The sequence below is a fragment of the Zonotrichia albicollis genome, chromosome 12 (genome assembly GCF_047830755.1).
Source record: "Zonotrichia albicollis isolate bZonAlb1 chromosome 12, bZonAlb1.hap1, whole genome shotgun sequence".
NCBI lineage: Eukaryota > Metazoa > Chordata > Aves > Passeriformes > Passerellidae > Zonotrichia > Zonotrichia albicollis.
This window is the reverse complement of record NC_133830.1, coordinates 20,312,746-20,329,536: the sequence shown is the minus strand read 5'-3', so window position 1 is coordinate 20,329,536 and position 16,791 is coordinate 20,312,746. Positions and strand designations below refer to the sequence as shown.

At 46.6% G+C, this 16,791-nt stretch overlaps 1 protein-coding gene across 1 annotated transcript in view; it reads left to right on the top strand.

Annotated features, from left to right (window-relative positions):
• Window positions 1-16,791, top strand: part of NUP210 (nucleoporin 210) — a 50,043-nt gene that overhangs the window by 20,103 nt on the left and 13,149 nt on the right. The window contains exons 13-28 of the mRNA XM_005495377.4: window positions 1,136-1,334; window positions 1,922-2,067; window positions 2,970-3,191; window positions 4,398-4,571; window positions 5,548-5,740; window positions 5,995-6,101; window positions 8,191-8,295; window positions 8,422-8,523; window positions 11,197-11,325; window positions 11,953-12,080; window positions 12,623-12,758; window positions 13,067-13,129; window positions 14,050-14,229; window positions 15,593-15,673; window positions 15,904-16,035; window positions 16,213-16,371. Coding sequence (XP_005495434.2) covers window positions 1,136-1,334; window positions 1,922-2,067; window positions 2,970-3,191; window positions 4,398-4,571; window positions 5,548-5,740; window positions 5,995-6,101; window positions 8,191-8,295; window positions 8,422-8,523; window positions 11,197-11,325; window positions 11,953-12,080; window positions 12,623-12,758; window positions 13,067-13,129; window positions 14,050-14,229; window positions 15,593-15,673; window positions 15,904-16,035; window positions 16,213-16,371 — 2,256 coding nt within the window. The remainder of the gene's footprint in view (window positions 1-1,135; window positions 1,335-1,921; window positions 2,068-2,969; window positions 3,192-4,397; window positions 4,572-5,547; window positions 5,741-5,994; window positions 6,102-8,190; window positions 8,296-8,421; window positions 8,524-11,196; window positions 11,326-11,952; window positions 12,081-12,622; window positions 12,759-13,066; window positions 13,130-14,049; window positions 14,230-15,592; window positions 15,674-15,903; window positions 16,036-16,212; window positions 16,372-16,791) is intronic.

The window sequence follows — 16,791 nt, the reverse complement described above, 5'->3', positions numbered from 1 at the left end:
TGATCACAGTGATTGCTATGAAATCTGTGGATTCTTTAATGGATGCTAAACCTCTCCCAGCTGGTGATGGAACCTCCTGGAGATAGCACACAGCTTAGTCCACACTACAAAGTCTGTAAAGCAGAAGAGTTACAGGAGCAGCAGTAGAAGGGAGCTCCCCAAGCTGCTGTGGGAGCAGAGCCCTGACCCAGCCCTGTCCCTGCTGTGGGAGCAGAGCCCTGACCCAGCCCTGTCCCTGCTGTGGGAGCAGGGCCCTGACCCAGCCCTGTCCCTGCTGTGGGAGCAGAGCCCTGACCCAGCCCTGTCCCTGCTGTGGGAGCAGAGCCCTGACCCAGCCCTGTCCCTGCTGTGGGAGCAGAGCCCTGACCCAGCCCTGTCCCTGCTGTGGGAGCAGGGCCCTGACCCAGCCCTGTCCCTGCTGTGGGAGCAGAGCGCTGACCCAGCCCTGTGCCTGCTGTGGGCCACAGCCCTGACCCAGCCCTGTGCCTGCTGTGGGAGCAGAGCCCTGACCCAGCCCTGTCCCTGCTGTGGGAGCAGGGCCCTGACCCAGCCCTGTGCCTGCTGTGGGCCACAGCCCTGACCCAGCCCTGTCCCTGGTGTGGGAGCAGAGCCCTGACCCAGCCCTGTGCCTGCTGTGGGAGCAGAGCCCTGACCCAGCCCTGTCCCTGCTGTGGGAGCAGGGCCCTGACCCAGCCCTGTCCCTGCTGTGGGAGCAGAGCCCTGACCCAGCCCTGTGCCTGCTGTGGGCCACAGCCCTGACCCAGCCATGTGCCTGGTGTGGGAGCAGGGCCCTGACCCAGCCCTCTCCCTGCTGTGGGCCACAGCCCTGACCCAGCCATGTGCCTGGTGTGGGAGCAGGGCCCTGACCCAGCCCTGTCCTTGCTGTGGGAGCAGAGCCCTGACCCAGCCCTGTGCCTGGTGTGGGAGCAGAGCCCTGACCCAGCCCTGTCCTTGCTGTGGGAGCAGAGCCCTGACCCAGCCGTGTCCCTGCTGTGGGAGCAGGGCCCTGACCCAGCCCTGTCCCTGCTGTGGGCCACAGCCCTGACCCAACCCTGTGCCTGCTGTGGGAGCAGGGCCCTGACCCAGCCCTGTCCCTGCTGTGGGCCACAGCCCTGACCCAGCCCTGTCCTTGCAGGTGTACGTGAGCCAGCCCAGCGCCATGGAGTTCACTCCCTGCCAGGTGGAGGCACACGTGGGGCAGGTGCTGGAGCTGCCCCTGAGGATCAGCGGCCGGACCAGCGGGGACAGGGAGGAGCTGCTCCCCATGAGTGACTGCTCACAGCTGGAGCTGGTGGTGGAGCTGGAGAACCCCAGCGTGTTCAGCCCACTTGAAGGTGCTTTAACTCCCTCCCTGGGCTGGAGGTTAAATTGGTGGCAGGTCACACCTCTCCCAAGTCACCAAGTCACACTTCTCCCTTAAATCAGTGATTCATAGCTCTGTACAGGATCCCCACAGAAGTGCCAAACCTCAGAGGGGAGGGGGTCCAAGTAGTTTCATTTTGAGGATGTATTTGCTTTTTTCTGCAGAATGGTTTGAGTTGGAGAGAGCTTAAAAGCTCATCCAGTCCCACCCCCTGCAATGGGCAAGGACACCTTTCATCTGTCCCAGGGTGCTCCAAGCTCTTTCCAGCCTGGCCTTGGGCACTTCCAGGGATCCAGGGGCAGCCACATTTTCTCTGGGCACCCTGTGCCAGAGCCCTACCACCCTCTCAGCCAAAAATTCTTTCCCAGTATCCCATCTAGACCTTCTCTCTTTCAGTTTGATGCTTCAGATTCTCCCTTTTCCTGTCCCTACATGTCCTTGTAAAAAGTTCTCTCCATCTTTCTAGTAGGTTTCCTTCAAACAGCTGTTGAATTTGATGAACATGCCTGGGCATTTCTTTCCAAATAAGCTCTTGTATATTTTTAATTTATCTGACAGGAAGACTTAAGCCAACTGCTGATTTCTGCAGTGGAGTGAGAGTGAAGGCTGAATTTCAGGGCTACACCAGGCTGGTGGTTGTGTACACCCACGGGCGCGTGCGCCTCAGCGCCAGCATCACCATCGCCGCCTATCTCCCACTGAGAGTGAGTCTGCTTCCTGTGCTCCTGGGGACATCCAGGCTCCAGCACTGGGACACCTTCACCTGACAGGGAACTGATTGTGTAAGGAAAAACTGAGGTGGGTGGGTTTACATTCCACCACTGGCTGGTTCAGTGAAGAAAATACGAAAGAAGCTGAGTCCGGGGTCAATAGATGGAAATACAGAAGAGGCTGCTTTGTTACCTAATCTGCAGAGGCCTAGCACTGACTGCAGGCTGAAGTCTGAGTGTTTCACCATAGCTTTCCCTCAATATGGGAAAAATGTTAGTGCAAATCCTACAGATTTCTGGTTATAATGATGTAATATGATGTTGTGAAACACAAACTGGAAATGGTTCTTGTGTGCTAAATGTCAGGTTAATTGCTGTGGTGGTGAACAGCCCAGGCTGTCCCGGGGATGCACATCAGTGCGGAATTTGTTAGATAGGTTTGAAGTAAAACTTGTGTAGGAGAATAGCTACATACACAGAACTGTTCTGGAGAGAGCACTGTCAAGTGAAAGTACAATTTGACATAATTTCATTCATTTTAAATACTTATTTAAAAATGTGGCAGAATACTATCTCTCTGTGCTCAGAAGAATATATTAAGGGTCTCCCTTTTGTTGTAGCTCTTCATGAGAGAGATGTGATTAGAATGCAGCTAAAACTTGTCTTTGGATCCGTGGCTTCCTTTGAATCTAATCCAGCTGGACAGAATCCTTGTGAATTTTGGTGCAGCTCTGTTTTTCACTAAGTGTGCTGACAAACCACTTCATGGGAGAAATCACAGTCTTCTCCTTATCCAAGTACAGCTGTTCCATTCAGAAGGAGGTTTATTTTGCAGAGCACAACCAAACGGTGTAAATACATGATTAATTTTTAATTAATTAATTAATTGATTACAGGCTATCGATCCACCATCTGTCGCTTTAGTGACTCTGGGTTCCTCTAAGGATATGTTGTTTGAAGGAGGACCGAGGCCGTGGGTCCAAGAACCTTCCAAGTTCTTCAGGAGTGTTGCTGCTGAGGATGCAGAAAGCATTGCCCTGGCTTTACTTGAGCCTCCCACACCTCGAAACAACAACCAGCACTGGGTTAGGGTGCTGTGCAGGAGCCTGGGAGAGCAGGTGAGTGCCAGAAGGGCTCGCTGTTGCCCTCCATCAGGCACTGGGAACTGGCTCCAGACAGATTTATGGTGCCATATGCCTGTTAGGTAGCTAGATGCTTTTATAATGAGCCAGTAAAGAAGTTGGGTAAGTACATTGTTTATGCATTATGATGCAGATTTTAGAGCGAGCATTTCACAACATTATGTTAAAAAGTGGTTTATGATGGATTTTATTGCAGTATAAACCCAAGTTGTGGAAGCCTTATGTTGTGGGATGCGTTGAACATCCTGATGAGGGCAGGTTCAGTTTGCATGAACAGGATCAGAGCAGAAGGTTACTGAGCAGGCTGGCTCCTCTGTCTGACCTGCTTCTCTTAACTGTGTTACCTTCCAGTGTAATTCTGTTTATTCTATCAAATGGCAGCCACAGGAATTGACTGCTCTGCTCTCTGTGCAGCCTTGGTGGGCGTGGCCATGCTTATTCTCCAACTGGTTTCATTCTCACCAACATACAGAAGTGATTTCTCCTGCTGTACTCACCCTCCTCAGCCCATGAAGCTTTTAGTTTCAATGTCATGTTTTCCTCTGCAATTCTGCAAGGCCTAAGCATTTTGCTTAGGCTGCCAAGTTCCACTGATTTGCTCAGTGGGCACTCACCAAAGTGGAGCTGTTTCTGTAAGTGCAGATTCAAAAGGAGCAGTGTTGGTGTTGCTGTGCAGGGCTGGCTGTCCCCAGCACATCACACCTGCGTGGCTCTGCCAGCACCAGTGCATGGGGGATGGGGCAGGTGCCCAGAGCTGCCTCAGCCTTCTCTGGTTTTGTATCCACTTCACTTTGCTGAAGGCTAACAAAGGAGTGGAAAATAAAATATGAGGTGTTTTTAAACACACTGAAGTGACTATAAATGTTGCCTTTGGGCTGTTCTGTTCTCACTCTGCAAGAACACCTGCTGTTTCCTTTTTCAGTTACAAGAGATTTGTTGTTTGAATCAAATTTGATAGTGATGAACATGAGCACCTAGGAAGGGTTCCCAGGAACAGTATTTTCTTAGAGATAAAGACCTTTCTTGAAATATGCTGCCCCTTTTACATCTTCCTGTGTTTTAATAGTGCTGTAAATCCCCAAGAATTGTATTTTTGCTTTTCATTCTGATATCACAGTGTAACTGAGACCTGCAGAATACAGCATGCCCGAACTCAACTCTTTCCTCATTTGCTGTTTTCAGGTTATTACCTTAACAGTTGGGAACAGGCCCACAGTCACCAACCCTTTCCCAGTGGTTGAGCCTGCTGTGGTGAAGTTTGTCTGTGCTGTCCCTTCCCGGCTGACTTTGATTCCTGTTTATGGCAGCCCTCAGCTGGATCTCTCCTGCCCTTTGCTCCAGCAGAACAAACAAGTGGTAAGCCTGGGAAGTGGCAGGAGAAGAAGGTGTTCTTACAGCTGAAAAATCAGTGTTTGGAGCTCCATGTGTGAAGTAAAGCATCTGAGCTGCTGCAAGAGGAGCAGTAACTGGAGCTGTGGCCACACTGGTGCCCTTGGGAGCTCCTGCACAGAGCAGGCTGGGGGGGTCCTGCAGTAAATATACAATGGATATGTATGGATTATCAGGCATAAAGAACTTTGCTGTTCTGTTTTTCTTCCTAACCGGTGTTGTCACATGTTGGCTGCTGAGTAAACCACGTTTTGTCATGTTAATATGCCCAGGCAAATGTAAAAGCCATCCTCGTTCCCTAAAATGAATCACTTTAAAGAGCTTCTATGTAATAACAAGAGGAGAAGGAGACTTTTGTGTATTATTAGCCACCTCAGAGCTCACTGGCTTTTCTGGTTCCATTATGTGTCAGCCTGCCTTGGTGCACTGCTGTTGCTAATGCATTTCACCAGAGCAACACCAGAATTTTGAGCTTTAACAAACAGCAGTGTTTGTCATGATTTGTTTGAGTTCTAAAAACAGTTTTGTCGAGCTGTGGTTCAATTTTGCTGTTGTTGGTTTGGGGTTTTTTTGTTTGTTTGTTTTAAGGTAATTCACTGGCTAAAAAACTCCAAACCCCTGCTCCAGTAAAACCCCCTTAGAGTGCAGAGATTCACAGAATGCTCTGAGTTGGAAGAGACCCACGAGGGTCATGGAGTCCAGCTCTCAGTGGCCCACAGAGGACTTGAACCCACCTGGTGTTAGCAGCACCATGCTCTGACCAGCTGGGATAATCTCAGGGCTGTTGGAGCACAGCTTAATGCCTTGCACTGATGGCTCCTGTTAATGAACATTCCTCATGTATTGATATTGTAACAAACCTCATGGATCTCAGCATACATTTCTTTAATGATTAAAGAGTCCTGTTCTATCTTTTCAGTTCAAAATATTCCTTGTTTTTCAGGTCCCTGTTTCCAATTACCGTAATCCAATACTGGATTTGGCTGCCTATGACCAGCAGGGCAGGAAATTTGATAACTTCAGCTCTCTTAGTGTTGTGTGGGAATCCACAAATAAGGCCATTGCTCGTATTGAGCTGCAGCTGCCAATGGAGCTGACTCTGAAGGAAGAGGACAATGGTCAGAAGAAAATGCACGGTATGAGTGGGTTGAAATGAGCATTTCACTGTTGGAAGGTCAGGATTAAATCTGTTTGGCAATGTCTCATCTTGATTAAAGAATTTAGTGTAATCTGCAGTCATACTTCAGCTTAACATCAATATGCATTTTTAGTGTGTGAGAAAAAGGAGCCAAGTCCAATGCCTAGAACCTGTCTTGAGAGAGAAAGTTCTTGTCTGATGACAATGATCCTAGAGGAACTGAGTGTATTTTTCATCTTTGTTGCATTCTAGGCTTGCAGACTGTGGTAGTTGACCGTGAGTTTGGAACTGCTGCCATCTCTGCCACTGCCCCTGGGTTCCAGCAGCCCCACCTGAAGGCAGCCAGAGCCAAAGTGCCGGTAACAGCCCCTGGGGGGTTTGCATTTCCCTGTGGCTTTATTTCCTCCACACACAGCACTGTACAAATGAGGCAGCTCCCTGGTGCAGTCTGGTGCATTCTGCAGAGGTTTGATACTAGTTTGTGGTTTTCCTGCTTTCCTCTGCACTAGGTGCTGCTATCCATATCAAATCTGTCCAAGTCCTTGGGAGCTTTTTAACCATGTGAGCAAGGGCATTACTGAGAAGTGTTTTAGTTGGTTTTGCTTCAGTTTAGGGTTTTTTAATGAATTGGTGAATCTTTGCTGCTTGTCCTTCACTAAAGCAGCCATGTGCTTCGTGCAGCTGTCACTGGGGAAAGCAAATGGATTATTGCCCCTGCAAAGCTGGGTGGGAGAGTTCTGCATGAGCAAAGCAAAAGCTGACTGATTCCTCATATGGACCATATGTTAGTCTGGGCTCTGACTAACGCTCTCTTTTTCTTTTTCCTGAGAGACTCCTCCATTGTACAATGCCAGCCATAAGCCCAGGCTCTCATTTTACAAGTCATTAGCCACTCCCTGAAGTACTTTGTGTGTAGGTACTCAACCTAGGGAAGAAAAACAGCAAAAGGTAGTGATGATGAACAGAGAGGGCAGGTGTTAACAGATGGCAATTTTCTGTTCATACCATTTTTGTAAGCTGAATATAAGGGCAGGTTTCAGCTTGTGGAATAACCTGACACATGCAATAGTTTCTCTTAAAATATTCTGCTTCCTAACTGGAATTTCTATTTAATCTTGTTAAACAAGATTTAAGTGGGTTTGAACTATATGCAGTACCTTGAAAACAGGCTTGAGGCAAAAAGTAAAATATGCAAGGAGAGGTTACAGGATTTAACTCAGAGCAGGTAGCAGATGGGCACCAGTAATGTGAAATACCCTGTGAGCCAGGTTCTTCTCAGCATGGCCCAGGTGTGGCATCTGCTTAGTAAATTATTTGAGAGGTGATCTTTTTTGCCACTTGGTTCTTGCCTTTTCTGTGTGGTTTCCACTCTTCTCCTGTTGGGAAGTGTGGTGTAGGTGCATTTTCCCTGAAGAATTGCTGCAGAGACACAGTTACTTTGCTGCTGAAGTTATTTGAGATATTTGGTTGTGTTTCTTTTTTTTTCCTCTTAAAAATTGAGCTGTAATATGGATACTTGATGTTCTACAATGATTTTGCAGTTCACTGTGCTCTGCTTTGTTAAACCAATATTACAAATTCTTTCTTACTTTTAGAAATAATTAGTAAAGTGAATGCTCTAAACTTTGCCTTGAATTCAGAGAACGTTGGAGTTCTTTTAAGTTCTGTTCTCTGTGTTTAAAACTGGGAGGACTCTGGTGGCTGTAGATGCCAGTCCTGCTGCACTTTGGGGGCTCATGAGTTGTTTTATTTAAATGAGGTGACCTGGCTGCATTTTTCAAGTCCATCAGCAATGGGCTGCTCTTTTCTGCTTTCAAACCTGCCCATTCTCCTTTCTTGCAGCCAAAAAATGAACAAAAATCTAGTAGATGGGATATTATGTCTTGAGTGTTGTTCCATGTTTAAATGAAACACCCTATTATGTCATTAGGGAAAGATGACATCCTTTCTACATCAAGGAAATAATTCTACTAATGAGGTGAAATGGGTACAGAGTAGTGACTTCCTCTAGAAACCTTTTTCCTTTTCTGAGTTAATGTTGTTATTGAGTGAGTGATTAAACCTGCATTTGGTCCAGTGTTATGTACTTACGTTTAAGGAAGGATTTCTCTTGGTGGCCTGCTAAGAAGAATCTTGAACAGATGAGTTAGAGCTAGAAAACTTTGTGTGTTTGCCTTATCATTCTCAGAGTTAATATCCTGTCTGTGCTTGTCAGACATCCCTCACTGATCCTGCAGTTCTGGGCCTTTGTCCAGGGGTGCAGAGCAGCCCAGCCCTGAGGATGCCCTTCCCTGTGCAGGATGGATCTGAGCCCTCTGGATCTTGTGGGCATCTCATCCCTCAGCCTGTGCCCTGAGCTTTGGCTGCCTGCTTTAAGCATCCTGCCTGCACACCCAGGACTGTGGCAGGGCTGTGCCTCTGCTGAAACTGCTGCCATTGTTCTTGCAGCACGAAGCTGTGCTCCCAGGGCCTGCCACCATTGAACTGATGCTCGTGGAAGATGTGAAGGTGAGCCCCACTGGGCTCTCCATCTACAACCACCCTGACATCCAGGTGAGGAGTTCTCTGCTGCTTTCCCCCTGCAGGGAGGAAAACATCACACATTACAGAAGGTGTGGGAGGAGACAGCTTTGCTAGAAAGATACAGTCTTAATTCTGGATGCTTTTCTGGTTTTGCAGGCAGAACTTCTCATCCAACAAGGTTCTGGATATTTTTTCATTAATACCAGCGTGCCAAATATTGTAAAAGTGACACATGAGGAGACTCAAGGCATTGCTTTGGTGAGTGCAGTGTTTTTGGGGTTTTACACCTTTTTGGCAAGCAGGTTATTGTTCTGCAGCTTCAGCACTCCTGGGCATTTTGCAGCAGGTGTGGCTAGAGAGGCAGCAGCTGCATTTTGAATGTGTTTGCCTGTCACAGTTGGGCAGGGGGATCTTTGCACTGGCATTTTCAGGTATAGTCTCAGGTACAGGAAATTGTTTCATTACAGCTGTGATGCACTTGTGTTCTCTGTATAAGATAAAAGCCAGTTCCAAGTATTTCATCCATTACAGCTTTGCAGTAAAATGTTCCTGATTTCACAAACACACCACGAAGAATAACGTGACAGAATTATTCAGAAGCTACACATGAACTGGTTTCCAAAGTAATTCTGGAATATTTGCTGTGGGCCAGTTCTTCTGAAAGTTTCAAATTCTTTAATCCTATAGTGCTGTTTCTGGGTATTTTTTAATCACAGTATTGCATCCTGATTTTGTGAATGAATATCTATTCAAGAGTTTATTCTGATCTCCATATGAAGTTTCTAATGCAGTTTTCCACTAGAAGATGCCACTAAAGTGCACGTGTGCTTGACTGCCCAGGATATGAAATGCATTCTGCAGTGAACACCAGTAAAACTGTGTGTTTGCATTGCTGCTTCCATTAGGCAAGAGCTTGAAACAAAGCAAGTTGCTCTAAAGAGTGTTTTTTATAAATTACAGATATAATTTTTATAATTTACAGATTTGCCTTTTGAGAAGTAATGCTGATAAAGTTAGTGAAATAATGATAACTAAGGTGCAAATTAAAATATCAAAAGAATTTGTGAAACATTTTGATTGTCTCTAACTGTTACAAGTGTGAGGTGGGAATATTTTTTCCAACTTGGCACAGAGATGAGAAAAAAGTAGAAGAGATGAGGAGTTTTTTGTACATAGTACTGTTCAAACTCCTAATAGATTTTAGTCAGGTCTCCCTGATGGGTTTAACTGATGTACATGAGATAGGTTCAGTGCTCTTGTCTGGAATTCAGGAGTGGAGGAGTGACAGCAAGATAGGCTTTGTGAAGTGTAGGAAGAGATTTAACTGCCTGTCAGATTAAAGGAGAGAAAAGTCCACTTTAAACACATTTTTTAAAAAATGCAGCCCCACACAGGTTTGGCAGGTTTGTTAGCCCTGTGTGCTGTGCTTGGGTTAAATCCCAGTAGCAGCCCTGGTTTTCCATGGAAGCAGCAGAATGGCCTGGGAAATCAGCAGGCTCTGTCAGGCTCTGCCATGGCAGGTACCAGTGCAGCCAGGTTGGCAGAGGATGAGTTGGCAGTAAACTCTTCTGAGAAACTAAATTCAAGTGATCTGGAGCAGTGATTCCCAGACTTTTCAGTGAGGCTGCCAAGGAGGAATTCTGTTCTCTCCCTCTGGTTTTGACACAGCAGCTTCTCTGGGCATGGGTGGGTGGTAGCAGGGGAGGAGTGAAGAGTGGTCACCAGTGCAATATCCGTGGACACTGGGAGCTACTGGACACCTAATGGGAGAGGAGAACAGCAGGGGTGGCTGAGACAGGAAGCATTTAAAAAGTTGCAGTAGCCCTGCTTGCCCTTTGCCCTGTTTGCTTTCTCTGGCCTCCCAGCCCAGCTGAGCTCCATTCCAGCTCCCTCCCCTGGCCACATCTCCTGTATCAGCCACCCTCTGTGGGAACTGCTGCTGTTCTGGAAGCTGACCTTTATTAAAACTTCACATCCCTTTTTATTCTGAGGCAGAAACAGGAGTAGTGCCCTCACAGAACAAAATGTCAGCTTTCCCCACTGCTCTGGGGCTGACTCCTGTGGTGCTGCTGGGCAGTGCTGAGAGTTCACTGAACTCCTTTGCACTGGGGGGCCTGGCCATCTCCCCTTGTTCAGAGCACACAACAGGACACCCAACTGCACTGCTGTCCCTGGCCAAAGGGAGCAGAACAGCTGGGATTGTCCTGAGGTCTGTGACAAGGTCAGGGAGTTGCAGGAGAGCTGCAGAGCTGATGTGGGCAAGGTGCGGGTGCATGGCCTTGGGAGAGGGGACATTGGGATGGGTGCTTACTTCTGAGGGCTTGTGTTTGTGATCAGAGGTCTCTTTCTTCATTGTTTTATTCTCTTTATCCGTTGAGAAGTGTAACATTCTCTTTCTTTAAAACTAATGGGATAATAGTTTTATTAAAGAAACATCTGATCTGTCAGCTGTCCTCTTACTTGACAGGATCTACCACCAGGTTTTGGCTGTGCTGATAAACAGCAGCGACAGTGACAGCAGAGTACAAATCTTACAGGAAGCAATACCAATGCTTTACAGGCATAATCTGTGTCCTTGTTGTTTTTTTTTTTTTTTTTGTCCTTATCACTTTGGTTTTCACTCTACTAAGAAAAGTTTTGTTGTTCTAAATGATTTGTGTTTTTTTCTCCTGATGGCACGAGTAACAGAGTGCCAGACTGTTCCAGATGAAGAGCTGTTAATTCACTTGGTGCCTGGGGGCTGTTTGTTCAGTAGCATGATACTTTTTACATCCGTTTTACAGCTTGATTTTTATTTTGGTGGAAGAATTCTCTGTGTCTAAGGTTGGAGATTTCTGCATCTAACTGCTTCTGCCCTGAAAGTGGCACAAATTGTATCCTCTGAACAACAGAAAAGAAGTGCTATAATGCAGTTTTCTTTTGGCATTGCAGGTGCAGCCTCTGCTCCCAGGATCAGTGACTGTAATGATTCATGACCTGTGTCTGGCTTTCCCTGCCCCAGCTGAAGCTGAAATTCATGTATCTGATATCCAGGAATTGTACGTGCGAGTTGTTGACAAGGTCAGTGCCTTGGAGCTGATCCAGCCTGCCCTGGCTCCCTGGGCTGGTCCTGAACACACAGATCAGACATGGACAAGATGCTCCAACAGAGAAACAGCTACAACCTCCCTGTGTCTCTGTTCCTCCCTCCCAGATTTATCCCTTTAGGTTATAAATGTCTCCCAGTATCAGGTATCTGTTCATGTTCTGTGTGGCAGCAATCTCAACTTTTGCGTTTACACAGCAATATTAATCCATAATTTATATGGACGTGCTAATTAACATTAAGTGCATGTGAGCAATTCTTTTAGGAGTAGGTTTTGCCCCAAGGTCATTTCCCATATGTCAGGTTTTAAAACTGAACAGAAAAAAGTCCAGCTCATTGCTCTTGCCAGTTTGGGTGCGCCTTAAAGAAAAGAAGTGTTGATATTTCTGGATGTTTAATTATGCCCTTGCCAGCTGAAGGACCTGAGTTCATTCATTTCATCTGACACTAACTCTAGCTGGCAGGGATTAGTCTTTAAAATTAGTGCTAGTCTAACCTTGGGGCTCTATCTCCACTAAGTGTAATACAAAATAAAATAAAAATGTTTATGCTAATAAATAAGAGTTGTTTAAATGCAGAATGACTGGATGTGTCTGTTTCAGGTGGAGATTGGAAAAACAGTTAAGGCTTATGTCAGAGTTCTGGATGATTCAAAGAAACCTTTTCCAGCAAAATACTTCCCAGTCATGGATCTCAGTCTCAGAGCAGCATCTCAGCTTGTCTCACTTGCGTAAGTTAATGGATTTTTAAAATTAATCTGCGAGTAAGAATTGGCAAAAATTAATAAAGGTATTAGGTTAAAGACACATTAATACACAATGACTGAGATTCTATTTATGTTGTTTTTGTGAAGTCTTAATTGCCTGGTAAAAGGTTAAAGATTATTATTTTTGAGGGAAATTGCCTGAACTAACAGCCTGAATGTTGCTGGCTGATGAAAGAGACTGCATTCCTCCATTGTGAAGACTGACGAAGCTTTGTGCATCTTGGAAGCAGTGACTTGGCAAATAGGTGAAGAGTGTTGTGCAAAGGCCCATCTGATGTGCTCAAACTCACTGTGTCTGTTACTTGTTTCATTTTCATTTCAGGTATTTAATGTTACAATAAAGCACAGGTTGCAAAGAGCCATCATGTGTAGAAATGTGATAGTTTCCTTAACTTTGCTTCAGACAGAGTCACTTAGTAAAACTGCTGGGCACTAAATGAGGCCTTTGCTTTGCTATTTGCAATTTACTCAGTGATTTATTATGTGTTGGATGGATTTCTTTGCAGCCCCCTGAGGGAGGCTCTGGATGAGCACACTGCAGCTTTCCTGGTGCGTGGCATGACCATTGGGCAGACGAGCCTGATGGCAGCTGTGGCTGACAGAAGAGGACACAGAATCAACTCTGCTCCACAGCAGATTGAAGTAAATAATTTCAGATAAGAAATGCAATAAAGAAAGTCTGGGCTGCAATGGAAGAGGAATACATAAATTATGGTTACAGTATGGTAATCAGTTTGCCATAAAATTCATTCTGTCTGGAAGCTGACCTGATGCCAGTCAGATTTCAGTGTTGTTTAACTGCAGATGATGAGTTAAATTTCTGCATGCTCAATTTACTGGGATTAAGCAACTAAAGACTCAGTTGTACACTTGTGCACTTGTACTGTTTTGTGGCATAATTTATCTGACTGAAGGATCCTGAACACAGGTATTCATCTTTCTCTTTTTAGGTCTTTGCCCCATTTAGATTACTGCCGAGGAAAGTGACCCTAATTATTGGTGCCATGATTCAGGTGAGCCATCTTCTTACATTTTTTCTTTACTTTGTAATTTCTGTTGTAAAATGAATCTTCATGACTGGATTTTCAGCAGTAGATACTCAACTTGACATTTATCTGCATTCACACTGAATGGACTGACAGGATTGGTGGAGAGGGACTTTGGGAAGGGCCTGGAGTGACAGGACACAGGGAGTGGCTTCAACCCCTCTGCAGGGCAGGGTCACATGGGATATTGGGAAGCCATTGATGCCTGTGAGGGTGGGCAGGCCCTGGCACAGGGTGCCCAGAGCAGCTGTGGCTGGCCCTGGATCCCTGGCAGTGCCCAAGGCCAGGCTGGACAGGGCTGGGAGCAGCCTGGGACAGTGGGAGGTGTCCCTGCCCATGGAACAAGATGAATTTTGAGGTCCCTACCAGCCCAACCCATTGTGTTTCTGTGATGAACACTCCATGAACAGTGTCATTGTTGAGCCAGCTTCTGTTTTGCTCTATTGCTGGATCAAAGGATTTGTGTTTGCTTTTGTCAATTGAGTGTCAGCTTTTCTGGTGTTAAACACCAGCACAGCATGAGTAAATCTGCCAGCTCCATGAAGTTAGGCATAGTGGGCTTGTTGTGCACACTGAGACACAGAGCAGAGCTCTGCACCAGGGTGCTGAGGAGAAGGGGAGGTAAAGCTTACTGACACTTTCTGGAGGGGAGGTGGCACCAGCCTGTGGCACTCAGTGAGGCACAGGGTTCACCTGTGTGCTCAGCTCACACATTCCCCAGGCTGACATCCTGCTGGGACCAGGGGGAATGGTCCTGGAGCTGTCCTGGGAAGGTGCAGGCAGCACTGAAGTCACTGGGGTGCTGAGCAGGGAGGGTGTGCCCTGTAGTGGAGACCAGAAGAACTGTCTGAAGGGTTCCTGTGCTGTTCTGTGTGCTGTTCTGACAGATCACTGCTGAGGGAGGCCCCCAGCCTCTCTCCAACATCATTTTCTCCATTGACAACGAGCACATTGCAGCAGTGAACAGCTCTGGGCTGGTCAGAGCAGTGGCCATTGGCACTGGGGTGGTGACAGGAGTGCTGCAGGCTGTTGATGCAGAGACAGAGAAGCTTGTGGCCGTGTCCCAGGTAATGTTTGTGGTGCTCTTGGGGGCTGACAGGGGCTCTCTGACTCGTGGCTTTGGCTCTGAAAGGGGACACTGAGTCTTTCTGCATGAGCAGTGTTAACTCGTGCACTTCTCTGGTTTCCTGAAGATGACAACTCAGAGTTCCTTCTCTCTGGCCTGTGAGCTACACAGGCATTGGCACAGTGGTACTTTGAACATACAGGTTAAATCTTGCTGTGCCTTAAAGCAGAGTCTCATAGATAACCAGGGGGGCTTTTTGGCCAGTCTGGTCTCTTCAGGTGAGGTTCAGGATTGGTGCATCTAGAAAAGCCCCTCTAAAGAAGCCGTTCCAACACAGCAGAAGGTTGTCCTTGTCTCCATGCCATTTTAGATCAGGAGGATGCAGAAGGCAGCTGTTGCTGAAAAAAAACCACACATTGCCTCCTAAGCTGCAGCAGCCTGTATTGAACACTGTCACTCCTTGTTGTGGTCTGAACCCATCTGTGAGGTGCAGGCAGTGAATCCCTGATATTCCCTCAGAATCTGTGTCCTTAGATTTTCCTGCAGCTGAGTGTAGGGGAGGCGGGCAGGCCTGCAAGGGAGCACAAGGCCCTGGCCCTTGCATGAGACTCAGAGCAACAGAACTTGGGCCAGATCTTATGACTTCTTCCTTTGAGCTCAGGGCAGCACAGCTGCTGTGAACCACAAAGCTCTGCTGCTTGAAAGGTGTCAGCACACTCCAGGAAGACACAAAGTGAGTTTTTTAAAAAAATAAATATCAAGAAATCTTTGCTTTTTAATGTATGAACAGCAGTCTGCCCTAATGGTGTGACAGGAGGCAAAGTGAACTTGAAAGGTCAATCTGCTGCCCAGTGAGGTCCAGGTCTGACCTTTCCTCCCCAGTATATAGCAGGAATAAAATCTATCAGGAATGCCTGGATACATGCAGAGGAGATATCAGAGTCAAACATCATTCTTTTATTCTCAGTTGTCCCATTTAGTGCTCTACAATCCTCATTTCATTCTAACTCCTCTCCATGTCTTACCCCTGGGTTTCTTCATCCCTCTTCTTCTTCCTCTCCCTGTGATCTTGTCTGCTGCTGTCTCTCACCTTTCAGTTCCATCATTCATGTCATCAGTAATTTTGTGCAGAATTCCCTTTTCAATTTAGGGAGCATTTTTAAATGGTTATCAATCAAAATTTAATCCTTTTTAGTTTTTTACAGTCCTACTGAATTTGTCCATCTGTATTTCCTCTGACAAGTCATGCTAATCACACAGCAGCAGCGATTAGATAATGGCAAAATAGTGGCTATAGAGCCTGAAAGTGAAATCTGGTTTCTGTTTGACAAGTGCTTACAGTGTCTTCCCTTCCTCCTTGCCAGGACAAGGTGGAAGTTGAGGTGGTGCAGCTGACAGCTGTGAGAATTCGGGCACCCATCACACGAATGAAAGCTGGTACTCAGGTGAGCTGCTTTGGGATTGGCTTTTGTCCCTTCATGTGTTGGAGCTGCAGCTTGTGCTCATTGCTGTCACATTGTGTGCTGACAGCACTGCAGCTCTAGGACGAACCGTCTTCTTCATCAGAGACCCCATCCCTTGATCAGTGAATTTTAAGTGTAATTCTCTGTGCTGTGGGCAGGTGTTTGGTTTGCATGCTGGCATTACCTAGGCAAGCTGGTTTCTCTCTTTCCAGATGCCAGTTTATGTCATGGGCATCACCAGCACTCAGACTCCTTTCTCCTTTGGCAATGCTGTGCCAGGGTTAACCTTCCACTGGTCTGTCACCAAGAGGGACACTCTGGATGTCAGGACAAGGCACAGTGAGGTAAAGTGTGTGTGTGTGTGTGTGTGTGCAGCTTGGGCAAAGGAAAGAGGCACATCAGGGCAATGCAGGGAATATTGCTGCCTCCACTGCCTCAAAACCCAGGATCAGTTGTCAGCACCTTGTGCCAATGTCTGGGCTTTCCATGAGTCCAACTTTAATCCCTTTCTCCTGTCCAAGGCTGCTTTTCAGCTTCCTGCCAACTACAACTTTGCAGTGGATGTTTATGGCAGAGTGAAGGGAAGAACAGGCCTGAAAGTTGTAGTGAAGGTCCTGGATGCTGCAGCCAACCAGTTCCACAACATGGCAGGAGAACTGTCCGATGAAATCCAGATTCAGGTAGGATGATTTTCTACACAGTTCATGTGGAAGTATCTCCTTCAGAACTGGGCTGAAGTATCTGTCTTTGAAATCAGGAATTTGAAATGCAGGAGTAGCTCCAGCTTTGGTTTGAGTGGTTACTCTTGTTTCTATAATGTTCCTCATTGGGGCTCATTCAGTTCATGAGCTCATGGGAGCAGGGGAGTCTAAAGTAACTCAGGTGAGTATGGGGTTCCCAACACCTTTTCCCTTGAGAAATCTTCTGTTTTCATGCTGAAGGAAATTCCTGAACTCGCTACAGTCCAGTTTAGCCATAGCCCTGGCAATAAATACTCTCAGAGTAACTTGTAGAAGATATTGGCTCTCCTATTCTCAAATATTCATGTTCAGTGGTCTTGTTTTACCATATATATTATACAAGAGAAGGAAGAATGTTGC